General features: G+C 46.6%; 1 protein-coding gene across 2 annotated transcripts in view; it reads right to left on the bottom strand.

Annotated features, from left to right (window-relative positions):
• Nucleotides 1-18,813, bottom strand: part of ODAD3 (outer dynein arm docking complex subunit 3) — a 92,411-nt gene that overhangs the window by 58,664 nt on the left and 14,934 nt on the right. Inside the window, exons 2-5 of one of the 2 annotated variants that reach the window (XM_069231879.1) lie at nucleotides 17,473-17,594; nucleotides 6,882-6,959; nucleotides 3,234-3,413; nucleotides 2,525-2,560 (exon numbers count right to left, since the gene is read on the bottom strand). In XM_069231879.1, the coding sequence (XP_069087980.1) occupies nucleotides 2,525-2,560; nucleotides 3,234-3,413; nucleotides 6,882-6,959; nucleotides 17,473-17,594 (416 nt within the window). The remainder of the gene's footprint in view (nucleotides 1-2,524; nucleotides 2,561-3,233; nucleotides 3,414-6,881; nucleotides 6,960-17,472; nucleotides 17,595-18,813) is intronic. The other variant, XM_069231880.1, reaches the window with a different exon arrangement.

Consider the following 18,813-nt stretch of genomic DNA (forward strand, 5'->3'; position numbering starts at 1 on the left):
ATCCTTGCGAGTGCTGGCCATTCCCAATGCGTCGCAAATTGTGACCTGCCTCATAAATATTAACGAGGCATGTCCCTTGCGACCCATTTGGGAATCGCAAACAGTGTCTAAGACACTGTTGTAGATCAGTGTTTGCGACTCAAAATTTGTGAGTAGCTAAAATTTGCAAATTGCGAGTCGCTCACACTGATGGTCATTCATCTAGCCCCATGTTCCTTACAGTGACTTGTAACTATGTGCATTACACTTACTTAGCAAACAGTCTCAATGGTATATTCCCTTGCAGTTGTATGTCAGAATTTCATCAGGAAAACTATCATTGAACAGAAATATTTTGTCCTAAATATGATTTCCAGAAATATGGTCAGATAGGGTGTAGATTTCCTGTTATTAAACCCCATGAGGTGATTTATTAGTTGTGATATTCTGGTACCATACCTCCCTTTCACCAGGAGGGGCTAATCAGAGAGATATATTCCCTCCAATAAGGACTGAACATGATTATATATTCTCTTTCAGAAGGGCAGATTGCAATGGTATGTTCCTGTCCATAGAGACTGGTCCCAATTGAATAGTCCCTTCCATTAAAGACTTGTCACAGTGGTATATTCTAGCCCATGTGTACTGTTCACAACATTATATCTGCTCCCGGAGGGGCCAGTCATTACGGTATGTCCTTTTCGAAGGCACTGGTCAATGAAGTGTATGACACTCCCTTGGTTGCCAGTCACAATGGTGTGTTTTATTGGTCACTATGTTTTATTTCCCTTTCCGAGTGATCGATCATAGTGCACAGTCCTGCTGCAATTTGTGTACTATCCTGTATGTTATTCTCACTGTGATTAGTCCTAAAATATATTACAAATGAGTGTATGTCTCTCCCGTAGGGAATTTTTAGCCTACAATTCTATCTTCTCATTCTGTAGTTCAAAATGTACACTCTGAAGTTCTACATTCTTGGTATGGATATCTTTCTGTGTTTCTGGCCTACAGCTTTACATTCTGGATCTGCAGTTCTCTGTCATTCATCAGATCTATAAGATGCCATTCCATGTTCTCATCTTGCAGTTCTGTGTTTTCAAACTGAGTTATACATTCTTGGTCTCCAGTTCAACATTCTTCACCTTCTATATTATCAGCCTGCACTACAACTCACTTTTGTTCAGTCTTCTTTTCTGCTTCCCTGCGATCATGTTCTCCTGCCTGAACCAGTAATTAGACAAATACTCAGACTACCAGGTACTTGTGGAATTTCTTTATTCTTCCTAGCTAGTTACACATCCGAGTGACTACCCTTGGTTGTCTCTGGTCATCCTCACATGTCATGACCTGTTGCAAGACTGCTTATTCCTCCTCCCCTGCACATTGGAAGTGGTGTACAATGTCATTGACTGCTGCGAAGTCCCACTGTCCACACTGCCAGCCCTACACATCATCCACTGGCGCTCAGTAAAATGTGCAGTGTCCTGTGTTCCAAAAGTGCACTGAATCACATAAAAGTTCCATTGAAGAAGCTAATTTTATTCAGTCTGTTCCGTGCAAATCATATAAACTCTCCACCCTGATTTCCTTCATGCACATGCAGCCCACAGGAGTGGGAAAGTGGTTGACAGCAAGATTCCAAGACAAGAAGTGGGGAATGCAGATTCAAAAGAGAATGAAGACTGGACAGGGGTAAACACCCTGGGCTTTTCCTTTCCGTCCACAGTTACTTACATTAATTCTTAATAGTCCAGTGTTGATATCATTTAGACATATCTGTTTATATGGCTAGAACAATCATTCTGACTTTGGATGAGGAGGTATGCTCGTCTGAAATCTGATGAATGGAGGGAGTTTATTATGAGTATACGTATCTATGAACTATCCAACACTGGACATCAAAACATTACTGAATTGTAATAATAGTTCTCCAGGGCTACATTATTTCATAGCAACATGCTTAGAATAATGCTCCAACACCAAGTGAGGGTTGCAATTAAAAGAAATGTAATAAGACGGACATGCCACCATCCATGGCTTTCTTTGAAAGAATGAATGATAAAGTATTTCTAAAGTGTGCAATTACCCAAGGAAAGGGTGTCCTTGTGCTGAAAAGGTGTCTCAGTGCTGGCATTGCTGAAGTGCAGACACATCTAGAGGTGCAGTTGGCTTTGCAGAAGGATATGTTCGTATCAAGAAGTGACACTGGCGAATAGCACACTTACATGTGGAGCTCACAAATATTAGCTGTGGAAGGTTTCTGTGCCAGATAGGTCAGAAAGTATGCTAATTATATCTTGTTAAATGGGGAAGGTAGAAATGCCAACTTCCAGAGAAAAGAACCAGGGAATTTATTTTAAGCAGTAAAATTGCATTCTTCCAGTGTCCCTCCTTGCATGGATCTTGGCCAGGATTGTGACCCCTCTTATGAAAACAGATATAAAAATAGGTAAATATAAGAGAAAACAACAATTGATTATTGCAGTTCAGGATAACAGGGCCAGAAGGGAAGCAGGACAAAGCAGTGTGACCGCACTCTGACCTGCTGGGGTGGATCTTCATTCCCAGCACTTCTGCTCTGTGAAAACAAGGGAAATTGTAAGACACAGTGGTGTGAAAATCTCATCCTACCTACTTCCTTTAATATGCTTCACACCATCGGTGCTGTATCTCTGGCAGGATATAGGAACAGATATCTGGGATCTCTACAGGTGGACAACAGCAGGATGAGCACCTCAAACTGTAGGAATGGGGAGAGTTCTGTTATCTAATTATGAAAGTGGTGAGGATCCCCATCTAATACTTGGCCTCTCTTTAAAGTGGTTATCTCATTGACTGACAGAAAAGATCTACGCCCATTCAACCTCTGAAAACTTGCTGCAGGAGCACCTCTTGGGGTCCTGGCCCTCATCAATAGTATTCAAGCTATCTTCACTCCGAACAGTCTAAAATAGAGGTGATACAGATCTGTGGAACTGATGGAGGTTGGACCTGACACTTTATTGCAACTGGACTTGACTTAAATGGAGGGAGTTTCTTCACCGGTATTTTCAAACTACTGGGTCTGTTATTATGTGGGAGAAAGGTTATATACCCTGGTTTTCCCACTTTGCAGAGTCTGTCTACGCATCTTGACATTGTTGGAGTAGACAACAAGTGTACAGACCTGGCTTGTGTCTCTTCTGAATCTATCTGACAGTCTGCTTGGGGAACAGAAGCAACATGCTTAACTGGTGGCCTTGCACTCTTACCTGAGCCTCCTCTGCACTTCCATCATCCATGGTCTGTAGGCTCAGTGCTTCCTGTTGCTTCTGCCCATGCTGCAGTTTCACCTCTTCAAGACGCTTCTTTCGTATCTCTGTCTGGTGCTTCAGTGCATTCAGCCTTTTCAGTTTATCGCACACCTTCTGATCTACAATCTCAATAGCAGCCTTTGAGGAAAAAGAACAAGTTATTTGTTTGTAGGAATAGCATGTGTTTCAGAGAAGGTGAGAAAAATTGTGGAAGGGCATACCGCACTTGGGTGGAAGTACCTCAAGAAGGATATTGTGAAAAAGACATTGCGGTGATGAAGATAATGGAAACTTGAAGGAAAAACAGAAAGCTGTTTGGGTGCTGAGATGAAACCGGAAAGGTCAACTGAGTGAGCACATTTAGGTTCTCTCATCCACCTCCAAGACTAACATTTTCTATGTCTCCAAAAGAGGTTGCAAAACACACTCACTAAGTTGAGAATGTATTTATTGGAGTTTGATATAGCACAAACTAGGCCCAGTGGGGTCAGGGTGCGCTACATAAGACCAGTCACCAAACTAAAGGATTTAGTTTCTTTGCATTCCATTTTGATGAGAGCAGAATATCAAGAACCAGGTTACAGACGCACAAATTCAATTTTTAAGGCAGGTTATGTCAGTTATGGAAAAATAACTTTTGGATGTGGAGAGCCATACACATAGTGTACTCCTTCCATAAGATGGAGAGCCTGTTAGGAAACAACTGCAGTGGTATAAACCACAACATTCATTTTGTTGGTTTGTGTTGTCAGAAAATGATGAAGCAATGAAACCAAAAAGGTTATGGAGTGTGTGCAATAATTGGGTTGGTGGTTTGGCGATCACTGAAGGGACAAACAATGATTGAGGTAATGACGACATAAAGATGGGTCCTCAGAGGGCAGGTAACTAAGTGAGCAGACGAACGCAAAATAGATCTACGCAGAAAAGAAACACCCACAGTTGTTTCTTCCAGGAATGTGCCACTACTATCAAAGGTAATCTCAAACATGAGGTGTAGGAAAGTACCCTCTTTCTTGGCATGGTTACTCCCATTTCCGCCTGTTATCAGTGTGTTTGACTGTGTTCACTGGGATCCTGCTAAGCAGAACCCCAGTGATTGTGCTCTCTCCCTTTAAACTTGGTTACTTGAACCAAATGCACCCCTCATTTGGCATACTGGTGCACCCATGTAAGTCCCTAGTATATGGTACCCAGGTACCCAGAGCTTTGGGGTACAGGTGGATCCCCATGGGCTGCAGCATGTAGTATGCCACCCATGGGGAGCCCATGCAAAATGTATCTGCAGGGCTGCCACTGCAGTCTGCGTCAAAGGGTGCATGCACCCTTTTCACTACAGTTCTCTGCACCAGGTCACTGTAAGTCACCCCTATGGTAGGCCCTCATAGCCCAGAGGGCAGGGTGCAAGTAGCTGTGTGTGTAGGAACCCCTCCATTGTCCTGGACTTTGTGAGTGCGGGGACGCCATTATATGCATTTACTGGACATAGGTCACTACCTATGTCCAGCGTCATAATGGTAACTCCGAACCTAGGCATGTTTGTTATCAAATATGTCAGAATCATACCCCAATACTGTTGCCAATTTTAGAAGTATGATTCCATGCACTCTGGGGGCTCCTTAGAGGACCCCCAACATTGCTTCTACCAGCCTTCTGGGGGTTTCCGGGCAGTCCAAGCTGCTGCCACCCCTCAAACAGGTTTCTGCCCTCCTGCTGCTTGATCAGCTCAAGCCCAGGAAGGCAGAACAAAGGATTTCCTTTGAGAGAGGAGGGTAACACCTTCTCCCTTTAGAAATAGGTGTTACATGGCTTGAGAGGGGTAGCCTCCCCAAGTTACTGGTATGCTTTGAGGGGCACATTTGGCTTTGGCATAAACCAGTCTACACCAGTTCAGGGACCCCCAGTCCCTGCTCTGGCACGAAACTGGACAATGGGAAGGGGAGTGACTACTCCCCTGTCCATCACCACCCCAGGAGCGGTGCTCAGAGCTCCTCCAGAGGGTCCCTGGGTTTTGCCATCTTGGATTCCAAGTTGGCAGGGCACTCTGGGAGCATCAGAGGTGCCAGGTCAGGCAGGGGACATCAGAGCCCCCTCCTAATAGGTGGTCACCTGGCAAGGTGACCAATCCCCCTTTCAAGGCTATTTTGGGTCTTCCTCTGGGGTGGGACCTCGGATTCAGCTTGCAAGATTCCAGCAGGATTGCTCTGCAACCTCTGCTTCGACTTCTGGCCACTGGAACTGCGACTGGACCCTCCAGGAACCAACAATCTGCATCCACGACGAAGACTCTGCTTGCAACATTGTTTCCACTGCTCTTTCCAGATTCTGCAACATTTCCCCAGCTGAGCATCCTCTGAGGGTGGCAAGTTCTTCAGTCTGCACGAGAAGGAAGAAGGAATCTCCAGTGGAGTAAAGGAGTCACTGCCCTGCATCTGCAGGCATCAACTGCAATGATGACTGGCTTCGTGTACATCCTATCATCCTGAGCTGCATGGATCCTGCTTCATGGGTGGTGGTCTGGAGTGGTCCCTTTGGTCCTTTTTACCACCTGTCCAACTTTGGTGGAGATAAGCCCTTGCCTTCCCACGCAGGACAGTAATCCTGTGCACTGCATCTCTTGCAGCTACCAAGGCTTGTTGGCATCTCCTCCAAGGAAAGAATGTTGCAAGCAGAGTCTTCGTTGTGGATGCAGATTGACGGTTCCTGGAGGGTCCAGTCGCAGTTCCAGTGGCCAGAAGTCGAAGCAGAGGTTGCAGAGGAATCCTGCTGGAATCTTGCAAGCCGAATCTGAGATCCCACCCCAGAGGAAGACCCTAAATAGCCCTGAAAGGGGGATTGATCACCTAGCCAGGTGACCACCTATCAGGAAGGGGCTCCTCCAAGGGATCCTCAGGCTCCGTGTAGCCCCAGCCCCCAGCACTCTTCCCTGCGATGCACAGACCTCACACCTCACAGCAGTGTCTGATTAAACCCTTCCACTTTATTCATTGTACTCAGAAGTTTCCATCCAAACCCTAATCTTTTTGTACAGAGAATTTAGCAGTGTCCCTTCTCCCCTCCTCCATCACTCAATGCATTAAGCACCGTCCATGCTTCACTCATTATGGTCAGCTGTGTTTTTGTTCAAACCGCCATACCTTGCTCGCAGTGGTCACCAGTCGTGTTTGAATGCTTAGACCTCTCTTACAGGTGTTAGTAGTGTCTCACCAAATCCTCAATCCTTACTCATTGTGTCAAACAGTGTGCCTTCTGGCCCTCATCCTTCACTCAATATGATCAGATCTCATTCTTTCCAGACCTTTGCACCTTACTCGTCAAAATCAGCAGTAATCGCTTAAAGTGCCTGAAAAAATAATTCGCAGGAGTAAAATAGTGACTGGAATATGTGATCTCCAGTAACGTGCAGCATCTTGTAACATTAACAAATGCAAAGCCTTCATTAATAGAGGGTTCGTCTAAGTTTCAGCTCTCACTTATTTGGTCAGGGAAACTCCAGTGATAACATAACACAGAGAGTACAGACTCAGGAGGTACGTGGGGAAAAGGCATTGGACTTTTTCCACAGTCCCAGCTACCTCCCCTTCACAATGCAAACAAGTTTCTTACCTGTCCATTCTTGTTCCTCATGGCAGCCATTTCAACAACGCGGTTATGAAACGCCTCTTTTATGACTTTTTCATCACCCTGTGGAACAAAAACACTGTTTTCGATTTTCTGATGACCATCTCCCAATGCCACAGAAACATTGTTTCAAATTCATCAGTGCAGAAGAGATGAGATACTGCTCTGTGATATCACTAGGTGCCTAGTAGGACCAGCCCCTTTTGCCTCCATCAGGAGAATCATAACCAAAACAAAAAACAACACAGTTGGGATTTCGGTCCTGACTCTAGGTTATCTTGAATTTAAGGAATGAATCATATAAAAAACACAACAGCAACAGCTATTATTTCTCTACATCAAATGGGATATTTTGGGGTTGTGGCCTGCTAGGCTATGTCATCACTGGAGTAGCTCATATGAATTCTTCAGGTGTTTACATAACTCGTTGGAAACACCTCATTTGCTGGCAAATAATATTGTGCTTCTTAATGATTTGCTGGGGCTGCTCCTGCAGTTTTACTGACAGTCTGTTGCACAGCTGCACTGGGAGATTAACTCAAGAGGGCCTATCAGCCAAATAACACTGATATGACATCTATAAGTGTATATACTAAGATTAAGGGATTAAAACACTATTCTGATCACACTACCAGGACATTTCAATGAAGGGCATGAGAATGCATGTATGTAAAGGTCTCTGATAGAGAGTGCTTCCCACTGATGAAACAGTAGCATATTTCAACCAATTCCTTTGGTATCAGATGCCACTGAATTCTGTGTGTTGATAATGCATTCAAGTCCTTTGCATAACACGTGCACCAGTTTTCTGGAGTTATAGCTTGAAGGTCATTGGGTATGTCCATAAATTGTTTAGACTTATAAAACGGTAAGGTAGATTTGGGCGTCCTCAGTACTGGAATGGAATTGGAGTCAATGGTCATAGATGATGTTCATGGGAGGCAGCTTAATATGTGTATTGAGTAGTGACATGGGAAACCCTTAGGGATCCTACAATTGTCTGGGCAGGTTAGGTAGAAGAGATTTCCGAGTGTTCATGTTGGCTGTGACTGGACATGAATGATTTGAACTAGTTGAGAACTTAGGGCCTCATTTTGAACTTACCACAGCAGGTGCAGTATCGTAAATCGGCAATGCTTCCACCTCCACTGAGTTCATGTTTCAGCTGCTGCATTTAAAATCAAGGAAAGCGTTGCATTTATAATGGTGTAGCCTCCACTGGCTCTTCCACTGTAAGCCCTTAACCTAGCAACCCATGTGCCAAGAAGCAGCTAAGTCACAATGATGCTCTTCCCGCCCTTTTGGGCGAGTGGAGACCATTACTCATTTTCGGAGTTGGTGTTCATTAAGTGAAGCACAATGAAGGACCATCTGATATTTGTATTGAGGAAACAAGTTACAACGTTGACAGTTTATTTTCTCAATACAAAACGATGTTTGCCAAGTGTGCACTTTACACATGCTGCCCATTCCGCAATCCTTCATTATTGCAAAGGTAAATGTGGTGACTCCCATCACAGCACATAGATGCCTGACAGAGATTAGATGGTCTTTTGCCAGAATCTAAGGTTTCTGTTACCCTGGTGGACTTATGGACCATATTCTGGTGTCTAAGTGACCCTGGAATCTGAGAAAAGGGTCACTGATTGTGCTACGTGTAAAAGATTGTATGGTATACAGTGTTGAATGCGCCTGATAGATCAAGGAGGAGGAGGAGCAATCTGGCTGCAAGTAGTGTTACTTCGGTTCCATATTTATGACTGACTGGAGAGTATCCAGGAGTAGTGGTGACCAGTAATTCGAGCAGTGGGGGGGGGGAATGGGCAGCCCTCACATTCACTGACCAGCTACATGCACACTCACTCATACCCATGCATTCACAAGTGTGCACACATACACCCACCATTCATAAGCCCATACACGTATGCACACTCATTACCAGCAGGCACACACAAAATCAAATACTTTTTTTTACTATATACACACATTAAACATTAAAGAAAACTTACCAACTGCAGAGGTGATCTCGGGTGGTAGAAGTGAAGCCTCTGAGCTTCCTGAAGGGCTGGGACTGCCACGTTTTCTCACTGGCTGATCTTCTGTCATCACAGAGTGGGAAAGGGTCAGCGAGAGTTGCTGACCCCACTCTGTGACAAGGAGTTACTGACTTACACTCTGTACTGGGCACTTCAGGACTTAAAACTAAAGAGCCTTGGTCCGAGTCTATGAATGACACTCCCCCCTTTCTTGAGGGGGGATCTGGAAGTGCTTTGCTGGGCTGATGAGGTTAAGCCCACAGAGTTGTGCGATACTCAGCCTGGCAAAAATGGGCTCAGGCAGCCAGGCACCTGTGGATTTAGCGCGGGTATTGTGTCTGGTAAAAAAACATAAAGAATGTCTGTCAGGCTGATCTTTGCTCAGCCTGGAAGACACTTCATGTCTGCAAAAAGGTGGATTCAGGGACCCTCCACCCTTAAGGATGTGATGTTGCTTTCCAGGAGGCTGTTGTTATCTACATGGGCATTTAGCCAAGCACTGGCCACTGTTTCTAGTACTTTGGAGATCCATGGGAGGCCAGCATTGGGATGGTAGTGGTTGGGTTAGGTAGAATGGGTCTAGCTTTTTGTGGAGGGGGTCACTAGTGAGATTTTCAGGGGGCTGGAACGTCAATATTTCAAAGAGCTGTTAAGAAACTACAGGTGAGGCATGTACTTCAGCTTGCATACCAGAGATTGCAGAAGTGCATGGGTCTCCTTGGTCCTAGATGGTAACTGTAGTAAAGTAAAAATTTCCTGAGGCTGAGCTTGTGAATGTGAAGCACTATTCTTGTTGCTGTAGGCGAATATCAGAAGTAAAGAACAAGTTACTGACCTTCGGTAACGCATTATTTGGTAGAGACTCTATCTAGCTGCAGATTCCTTACCTTAAAATGTCCAGGTGTCATTTTGGGATCCAGATGTTTTGCTGAGCAATACTTTTGTGTGCGCTGTCAGGTGGTGTTGTTTGGATCCACATGGCGTTGTTGGAGCCATCTGTGACGTCACAGTCACCTATAGAGGCACCACCCAGACACGAGTAGTCAGTTCCTTTTCCAGTAACTTCCACTTCAGAAGCGCAGAGCCATGGAAAGAACTAACAGCTTGTTTGTGCAAAAACTAGTGCCCTGAAAGGGACAATCCCTGACCCTATTAGACATGTCCGCAGATCGGGGAGGCATGGGTGGATGTAAGGAATCTGCAGCAAGATAGAGTCTCTACCAGATAAAGCGTTACCAAAGGTAAGTTCATCTTATAGAGACTTCTAGCTGCAGATTCCTTACCTTGAATAGATACCCAAGTCATAACCTCCTGGTGGTGGGCTGTGGACAGATCTTCTTCACACTGAAAAAACCTGCAGGACCGAGCGGCAAAGTGACCGTCTCTATGGACCTGATTGTCCAAGCAGTAGTGTCTTGCAAATGTGTGCAATGATGCCCACGTTGCTGCCTGACACATATCCAGGACTGGAACACCTTGTGCAAGTGCAGTGGTAGCAGTCTTGCCCCTGGTGGAATGAGCCCTGAGGAGGCTGCTATTTGGCCAGTGCATAGCAGATCTTAATGCATTGAATGACACAGCACGAAATGGTTCATTGCTGCACTGCCTGACCCTTCTTTGCTCCCATGTACCCTGCAAAAAGTTGGTCATCCACCCAGAACTCTTTTGTGCGGTAAAGGTAGAACAACAATGCTCTTTTTGGGTCCAGCCGGTGGAGTTGCTCCTCTTCTTTAGAAGAATGAGTGGAGCAAAGAAGGTGGGTAGAGTGATATTTTTTAAACAGGAGAAATGGGGTCACCACCTTGGGGAAAAAGAAGCACTAGTACCACCTTGACTGGAAACTCACCCTCCTGGCAGATGTTATTGACACTAAGAAGGCTGCCTTGATGGTGAGCAACCGGGGGGGGGACAGTTATGTAAGGGCTCAGAGGGAGCACACATGAAAAATGTGAGAACTAGCTTTAAGTCCCACTGAGGCATAACGAAGGGCGTAGGGAGAAACATATGTACAAGCCCTTTGAGAAATCTATGTGCAATAGGTTATTTGAATAATGAAGGCTCATCAGGCAGCCGAAGGAACTCTGATAAGATGGAAAGATAGCCTTTGGAAGTGTCCAAGGCAGAACACTGTTGGGCAAGGGATAAGATAAAGAGATGAATCTCAGAGAGAGAAGCAGAAAGAGGATCAATAGACCTTTCTGTACAATAATTTACAAAGCGTTTCCAACAGCAGACGTATACCGTCTTAATGGAGGAACGCCTGGCTGCTTGAAAAACCTTACAGACTTCGGGAGGAAGGTCGAAGGCTGTCAACTGTCACCGCTAAATCTCCACGCATAAAGGCGCAGAGTTGACAGATTCGATTGGAGAACCTTCCTCTGCTGCTGCGACAGAAGATCTTATCAAAGGGGCAGCCTGATGGGACGATCAATGCTCATTTTTAGATGCTCCGGATACCAGACTCTCCGTGCCCAGTCCAGAGCCACCAAGATTACTTGGGCCGGGTCGTTCGTGATTTTCTTGCGAACTCATGCAGAAGTGGTATGGGCGGAAAGAAGGCCTGAATTCCACTAACGATGAAAAGAGTCGCCAAGTGTGTGCTGCCTTGGAAACTCCAACGAGCAATACTGCTGACATTGCCCGTTCTCTGTGGCGGCGACCAGATCTAACCAAGGCTCTCTCCCCTGCTGAAAGAATCCTTCTGCTACCTCCGGGTGGAGACATCACTCGTGATCCGCTGTGCATTGACGGCTGAGTTTGTCTGTCATAGTGTTCAGAGCACCTGCCAGGTGTTGAACCACCAGGGTTATGCCCTGCTGTTCCAGCCATGTCCAGAGACACAGGGCCTCTTGACAAAGGGTCCACAACCTCACACCGCCCTGCTTTTTGCAGTACCACATTGAGGTGGTGTTGTCCTTGAACACCTGCACCATCTTCCCTTTTACACAGGAAGAAATGCTTTCAAAGCCAGTCAGATCACCAGCAGCTCCGGTAAGTTGATATGGAGTCTGGTTTCTGCCGGATACCAGAGGCCTCTGTTCTCCACCTCTCCCAGATAGCCAACCCATCCCATCCCATCCCAGAACTGATGCAGTTCACTAACCACCACTACAGATCTTCTGCAGTTCCCTCTGAGATCTGAACTGTGTCGGTGAGACTTCCCTGATGCTGTGCCTATTGGAACTTCAGGTCCCACTGCAGAGCCCTCATATTTCATCTTGCATATTTGACTAACAGGATGGAGGAGGGCATGAGACCCAACAGCCACAGAGTCTGTCTCGCCGAAATCCAGGATGGAGGCCGAAACATCGGAATCATAACCTCAATATCCTGGACTCGCTGCTCGGGAGGATAAGCCAGAAATTGCACTGTATCCAGAACAGCTCTGATGAAAGGGAGCATCTGAGAGGGAGTCAGGTGTGACTTCGGCACGTTTATAGTGAACCCCAGTGAATGCAGGAGGTTCGCTGTAGTCTGGAGGTGGGTGACACAGCCTGGGGCGAAGGAGCCTTCAACAGCCAGTCCCTGAGGTAGGGGAAGACTGAAACCCCTAACCTACTTAGATGAGCCGCTACCACGGCCAGCACTTTGGTGAACACCCGATGGGCACTGGTGAGACTGAAGGGGAGCATGGTAAACTGAAAGTGCTTGTGGCCCAACTTGAACTGCAAGTAATGCCTGTGGGCAGGCAGGATGAGGATGTGAAACTACGCATCCTTCAAGTCCAACACTACCATCCAGTCTCCTTGGTCTAGAGCAGACAAGACCAAAGCAAGAGTGAGCATTCTGAATTTCTCCTTTTTTTAAGAAAGTAGCAGCCACTGCCTACATCGGGACCCTTTCAAAAGCTACCTTGGCCAAGAGAGCCATACCTTCCTCATGGAGCAAGACTATGTGATCCTCCATCTGCCATTCTTTTAACTGAGGAATAGAGGGAGGGAAAGACTGGAAGGGGAGCGAATAGCCCTTCTGTATGATCTGCAAGACCCATTTGTCCGATGTTATGGACTGCCAGTGAGAGAGATTACACTGAATTCTCCCTCCAACTGGACGCGTATGTTCTTGCGGAATCACACTAGGAGGAATTGGATGCTGTGGAGGGGGGGGGCTGGGTGGTGGACGAATTCTGGCCAGACCCTCTAAGTCTGAAGGTACCACGGTCTCGTCCCCGCACAGGATGCTGACCTGAGAGAGGATGGTGGCTGGTCTGTGGATGGCCCGCCCCTTCCAAAGCCTCAAAAGGGGCAGAAGACAGACTATTGGCGAGGGGTCACCGAGAGACCCAAGGACTTGGCCATAGCCCGGGAGTCCTTGAAGCGCTCCAGCGTGGAATCTGCCTTGTCACCAAATAGGTGGGACCCATTGAAGGGCATGTCCATAAGGTTCGCCTGGACATCCCCCCAAAAAGACAGATGTACGAAGCTAGGTGGGGTGACGAAGGGCCACCATCGACGAAATTGCTCTACCAAACAAGTCAGTCGTGTCCAAACCACTACTGATAGTAAACTTGGCTGGATCTCTCCCATCTTTGATTGCTTGTGAGAGAGTGTCCCACACGCCCCGGGGACCTGAGGCAGCACCTGCTCCACTGTATCCCATAAAGTATGTGAAAAACAGCCCAATAGGCATGAGGTGTTAACTGACATCAATGCCAGGCTGGAGGAAGAAAACATCTTCTTCCCAAGTTGGTCCAGCCTCTTGGATTCCCTATCCGGGGGAGCATAGGGCAAAGCGCCATGGGAAGTGGAGGCTTGGACCACCAAGCTCTCCGGGGTGGGGTGTTGTGTGAGGAAGCTAGGATTATTCAGACCTGGGCAATGGCGGCAGCCAACTGTCCTATTTATAGGTTCCCCTGTGCTGGGTTTGGACCATGTCCCCAGCAGGACATCCATGAGGGCTTCTTTAAAGGATAACATTGGTTCCGATGTGGAAACCCCCGGCTGAAGCACCTCAGTCAGGAGGTTAGTCCTGACCGGCACTGTAGGAAGATCTAGGTCCAGGACCTCAGCTACCCTACACACCACCATAGCATACGATGTTCCCTCCACCGTAGCCACCATAGGCGGTGACAGCATGTCAGTATCTGGAGAGGTGTCCAGTCCACTGGCATCTCCTAACTCCTCATACCAGTCCATTTGCTCCAGCTGAGACTCCAGAGGGTCCTGAGACTCCCCCCATTCCTCAGCAATGCCTGGCTGAATAGAAAGGCTCAAGCAATGATCTGGCACCTGTTGGCGCCGGAATCGGTGTCGTGTGACACCGTTCCCGCTCCAGATCATTGGGTATTAGAATGGGGCTTGTGCCACCAGTGGGCGCTGGTGGCGCAGGGAGCGTCGACATCAGGAGCGATGCCGGAGGAGGCCGACTGTGTGGACTCAGAGTAGTTTCGGATCCAAGAGACCCCACTGTTACCGAAGCCGCCGGAGTGGAACCTGATGGGGCCCCTGCCAACCCGGCGGGGCCCAAAGCGTGCCGGCGAGGTAAGCCTGCACAAATACAAGACGTATGGCCTCATAAAACTCTTTGAGTTGAGTGGGGGTCGCTCTGGCTCCTAGAAAGGGGGGGGAGACTCTAAGTTGGCCCTGGCAATGGCTCCAGGAAACCATGCCTGGAACGTCAACGTTCCTGACTTGCCTTGCCAGCTGACAGAAGAGGACTTGGTGCACCTGGAGCAGTCCTGTGTCCTCCTCCTCGACCAGGACCATGACCTCCAAGGAGTCGCACCAGCCGTGTTAAGACTCTATCGTCCCATTACCAGGGGGTGCTGTAAGGGGACTGTCGGAAGCCTGGGGATCACCTTGAACACCTATCTAGAGTCCCTTGCTGGCTCCTGTTTGTTTCTCTTTTCGCCATGGTATACTTTTGTATTATTACATTTGTTTCCTGGGACTGCAAATCCCATAATGCACAGCCTGGTAGTCAGGAAAACCAGGATTCTGTTTCCCATTGTTTTCTATGGGAGAAATCCAGTTGCTCCTTTTCACCGATCCTCTCCTCCAGGACTTGCAACTGTCTGAAATTACACACACCTGAGACCTCTCCTGTGCAGCCCAGCTTGGAACTGCTTATAAACAGCCATTCCCTCAAGATCCCAGTTGTGCATTTGAGTTCGGTTTCTTTGTGTTAACAGACCCTTTGTCGGATGGTGTTCCAGTTTTGTTCCTGTTCTGCTCCAGCTTGATCCTGTTTCCTGTTTCTCTGCCCTGCTCCTGATTGTTCCAGCCAGAGTCTGCTCCCTATCTCTTAGCCTTGTACCTGTTTGTTTCTTCCAGAGCCTGCTCCCTGTTTCTCTGCCCTGCTCCTGCCTTGTTTCAGCCTGAACCTTCTCCCTGTTTCCCAGTCCTGTTTACTGCTCATTTCCTACTCCCTGTATCCCAGCCCTGTCCTTGCCTATTCCGGCCAGAGCCTGCTCTCAGTTTCCCAGTCCTGTCTCTGTTTGTCCCAGCCAGACGTTTGCGCCCTGTTTTCAAGTCCTAGTCCCGCCTTTGCTTCAGCCTGAGCCTGTTCCTAGTTCTTGCCTCTGCCTCTTAGTTTGTTCCCTTCTGTTTCTGTTTCTTCTTCGTTATTTGTGTCTGGTAAGTGTTCTATCAGTCTTCACCAGTGTATACGTGTCCTCCTTTGTTCTGGGGTTGGCTCCTGGTTTCCAGGAGGCAATTCCAGCCCCCATATTTGTCCAGTGTTATACGTTGTCTTTCGTGCCTAACAGTGACAGTTTGCTATTGCTGTTTTCTCAGGAATCGCCACTGTGTTTCCAGCTGGACCCACAAGAGCGTGTCTTGTGTATGTAAGTACTTTCCTTGTTTGTGCTCTAGGGTCCAGAGACAGAATCACTTCTGCTGCCTCCTTTCTATGGGGCTGGCAGGGTGACTATCTGTAAGAGCAAACTGCCCAAAGGCATTGATATTCCCTGTCACTGTGGGAGGTTCTGCGCCTTACTCTGTGTACAACCCCAGAGTGTTTGTCCATTAGTAATCCGTTTCCTGCTTGTTCACAAGTGTTGCTCTGCTTTTACTTTCCTGTTTCCTGTGCCTGTCCATAGCTGTCCTTTTGGTGTATGCCTTTAGCTGCTCTTCTGCCCCAGTACACTACCTCTTTAGGATATTCAGTGACCTCAAGGGGAGTCCCAACCAGAATCCTGATCAGACCTGCCCGAAACCGTGACAAGCCGACGTGGACTGCCAGGCCGCCATAAGCTTCAGGGACTACTCCCTCAAAGCTTTCAAAGCCATGGCCTTCAAGATGTGGTCTCGGTTATGGGGCTTGAACCCCGTCTTCCTAGATGTCATCCTTCGCACAGACAACAAAAATCTTTGACAAAAAGTTGAAAAAAAGCCTGTCAAAAAAGACAAAGGGTAGCTCGATTCTGGATCTGTGCTTTAACTGGGGCGGAAGGAAAAGAACTGCCATATGTGCCCCTGGGTGGTGCCTCTATAGGCGACTGTGGTGCTCAGCAAAACTTCTGGATTCCAAGCTGACGCCTGGAAATTCTAAGGTAAGTAATCTGCAGCTAGACGTATCTATCAGATGTAGTGTGATAGGAAGACATCAGCCCTGATTTTTTTTTTTTTACTTTATGAAAAAACAATCTAGTTTGTTGCATGGGTCTTGGTTTGTTATATGGCAGCTGAAGTGTAATGGGGTGGAGATGAAGGGCCTCATTTAGATCTAGGTGGACGTAACATAAGTCCACTTGGTGCCATCTGCTCTAGATAACCATGTCTGGTGAATTTGCGCCATGCTGCTTCTCTTTTCCGGAATTCTTTTTAGAGGGCTCTAAGTAAACCAGCCATTGCTCCTTTCAAAGCACTAACTCTTTAAGATGGGAGCACATTTATCCACTGCCTTGTGTTTGGCATTTGTGAGTGTCTCCAGAAGAGGATATGGTTGGGCAGCCAGGTAATGGTTACATAGGTTTGCTTTTAAGGTGGATTTAAATTTGTGAAAATCTATTTTGTTTTTGAGCATACAAGAGTACGTTTGATGATGCTTCTTGGAGTGTTTGGATGGGAGAGTAATGATGAAGTAGATGTTTTTGTGATGGTCTGATCTGCAGAGTGAAGTTATGGGTAGGTTGTTTTCTTGAAGGCCATATTGAATTAAGGTGCCCAGGCAATGGCCTTTAATGTGAGATGACATACTAATCAAAAAACAATTGCTTCGTGCTGTGACAGGAAGTGAATGCTTAGATCCGGTCATTAGTTTAATGTCCTTTGCTACCTTTTTTCGTAATAACCACTCACGCTGTACTAATGAAAAACTGAGGAAGAAGAATGTACACCAGCTAGCACAATATCAGACTGAGCAACCATAAATTAAGTGAACAATGTACAGCTGTGATGGCACTGCTTTATTCACAACCAAACCTTCCACATTTGGTTAAAGATGTCTCAGCAGAGGCACCTTTCAGTAGACAGACAGGCATACGTCTGTTCAGGAAGCCTCCACTATGTCAGGGGCACTAGGATATTCCTGGAGATTTTATACCTTAGCAAAAGGAGTATAGCATGGTATTTGGCATGTATGTGCCAGGTTTTTCTTACCGCAAGGATTTCGGCCAGCTTCCGGTGGAGCTTCTTGTTGTCCTGCCGCAGAGACAATATGGCCTCCTTATTCTGCTTGATGGTCCATTGTGAGCTCTCGTAGAAGGCCTTGCGGTCTCCCTCTGAAGAAACAGAACAGAGTGTGGGTATTGGATTCACTTACGAATGTACCACTTGTCTCAGCCCTTAGAATCGATCCCTCTAAAAGGCCAAGATCTAGCTTCCCCAATACATGGCATATACTGCAGGTGTTACACAGCTTCTTGTGGCAAGTTTGAGGACAATACTGCTGCAGAAATCAAAAACCAAGCACCTGTCAGCTTTGATGTAGGTTGATTTATAGTGGTTAAAAACAGTCTGCCAATCTGACCGATCCTGAGTAGCAATGAAACTTTCTGCAATAATGAGGGGCCACATATAAAAGTATAGCAGAATCTATACTTTCCATGAAGTACCAGGGAAAATTCCAAAACACCAAAAAATAAAAGACACTGTGTCACATTCTCCAAAAACAAAGGACTTACACTACCATGCCAACAGGACCATGAATTTGACCACTCTGCCCCATAGCACATCTGTTGGGTTCACTGTATGGTTAATGGGTTTGTACCCCTGCTCTGAGTGCCCAACTTCAAGTGAAACTGGTAACCTGACTTTTTGTTTGGCCCTTGTGTCATGCTAAAAGAGCATATACGTAGAGTTCACTCACCGGTCTCTGGTAACGTGTGGTCCAGAAATTATTTTGTGACTTGGGGGCACACCAAGTGTGCCCCTATAGTGAGCAGTGGGCTACTGTGTTTCCCCTAGGTGCATCACATAAAGTTGTGGTGGCATATGACCATGTTCTGTGAATTCATAATATGACCAGACCTTTTTCTTTTTGTCAAAGAGAGGCAAACTCACTGGCTCCTTTCGTGAAAAATTATGCTGTTATGTGAAACCCAGAATATTGCTCTGGCATTTGATGTGGAGTGCCTATTTGTGGATAGTGAGTATAAAGCTACTATGTAATAGGACTATGTGATGTGAGAGACTGAGTATTAGCACCAGTAGGATCCATTTTAGATGCTGCTGGTGTAGCCTGGCACAAGATACAGGATGGACATACATTTACTAATCAGGGGTAGTGTATTGCATGCATTTCTGTGGCTGGATGATTGAGCCAAAAAAACACTGAAAATAACTGGCTATAGCTAACTGAAAACAATATAACTGGGACCCCTGGCATGCACAGTGTTGTCATCAATGATGTCACTTCAGATGTCATTAGTGATGTTATCAGTGATCTCATAGAACATTTAATGAGTGATGTAATATGTGAGGTCATAAGCAGTGCATGGT

This window comes from Pleurodeles waltl, chromosome 4_2, assembly GCF_031143425.1.
Source record: "Pleurodeles waltl isolate 20211129_DDA chromosome 4_2, aPleWal1.hap1.20221129, whole genome shotgun sequence".
NCBI classification, from domain to species: Eukaryota; Metazoa; Chordata; class Amphibia; order Caudata; family Salamandridae; genus Pleurodeles; species Pleurodeles waltl.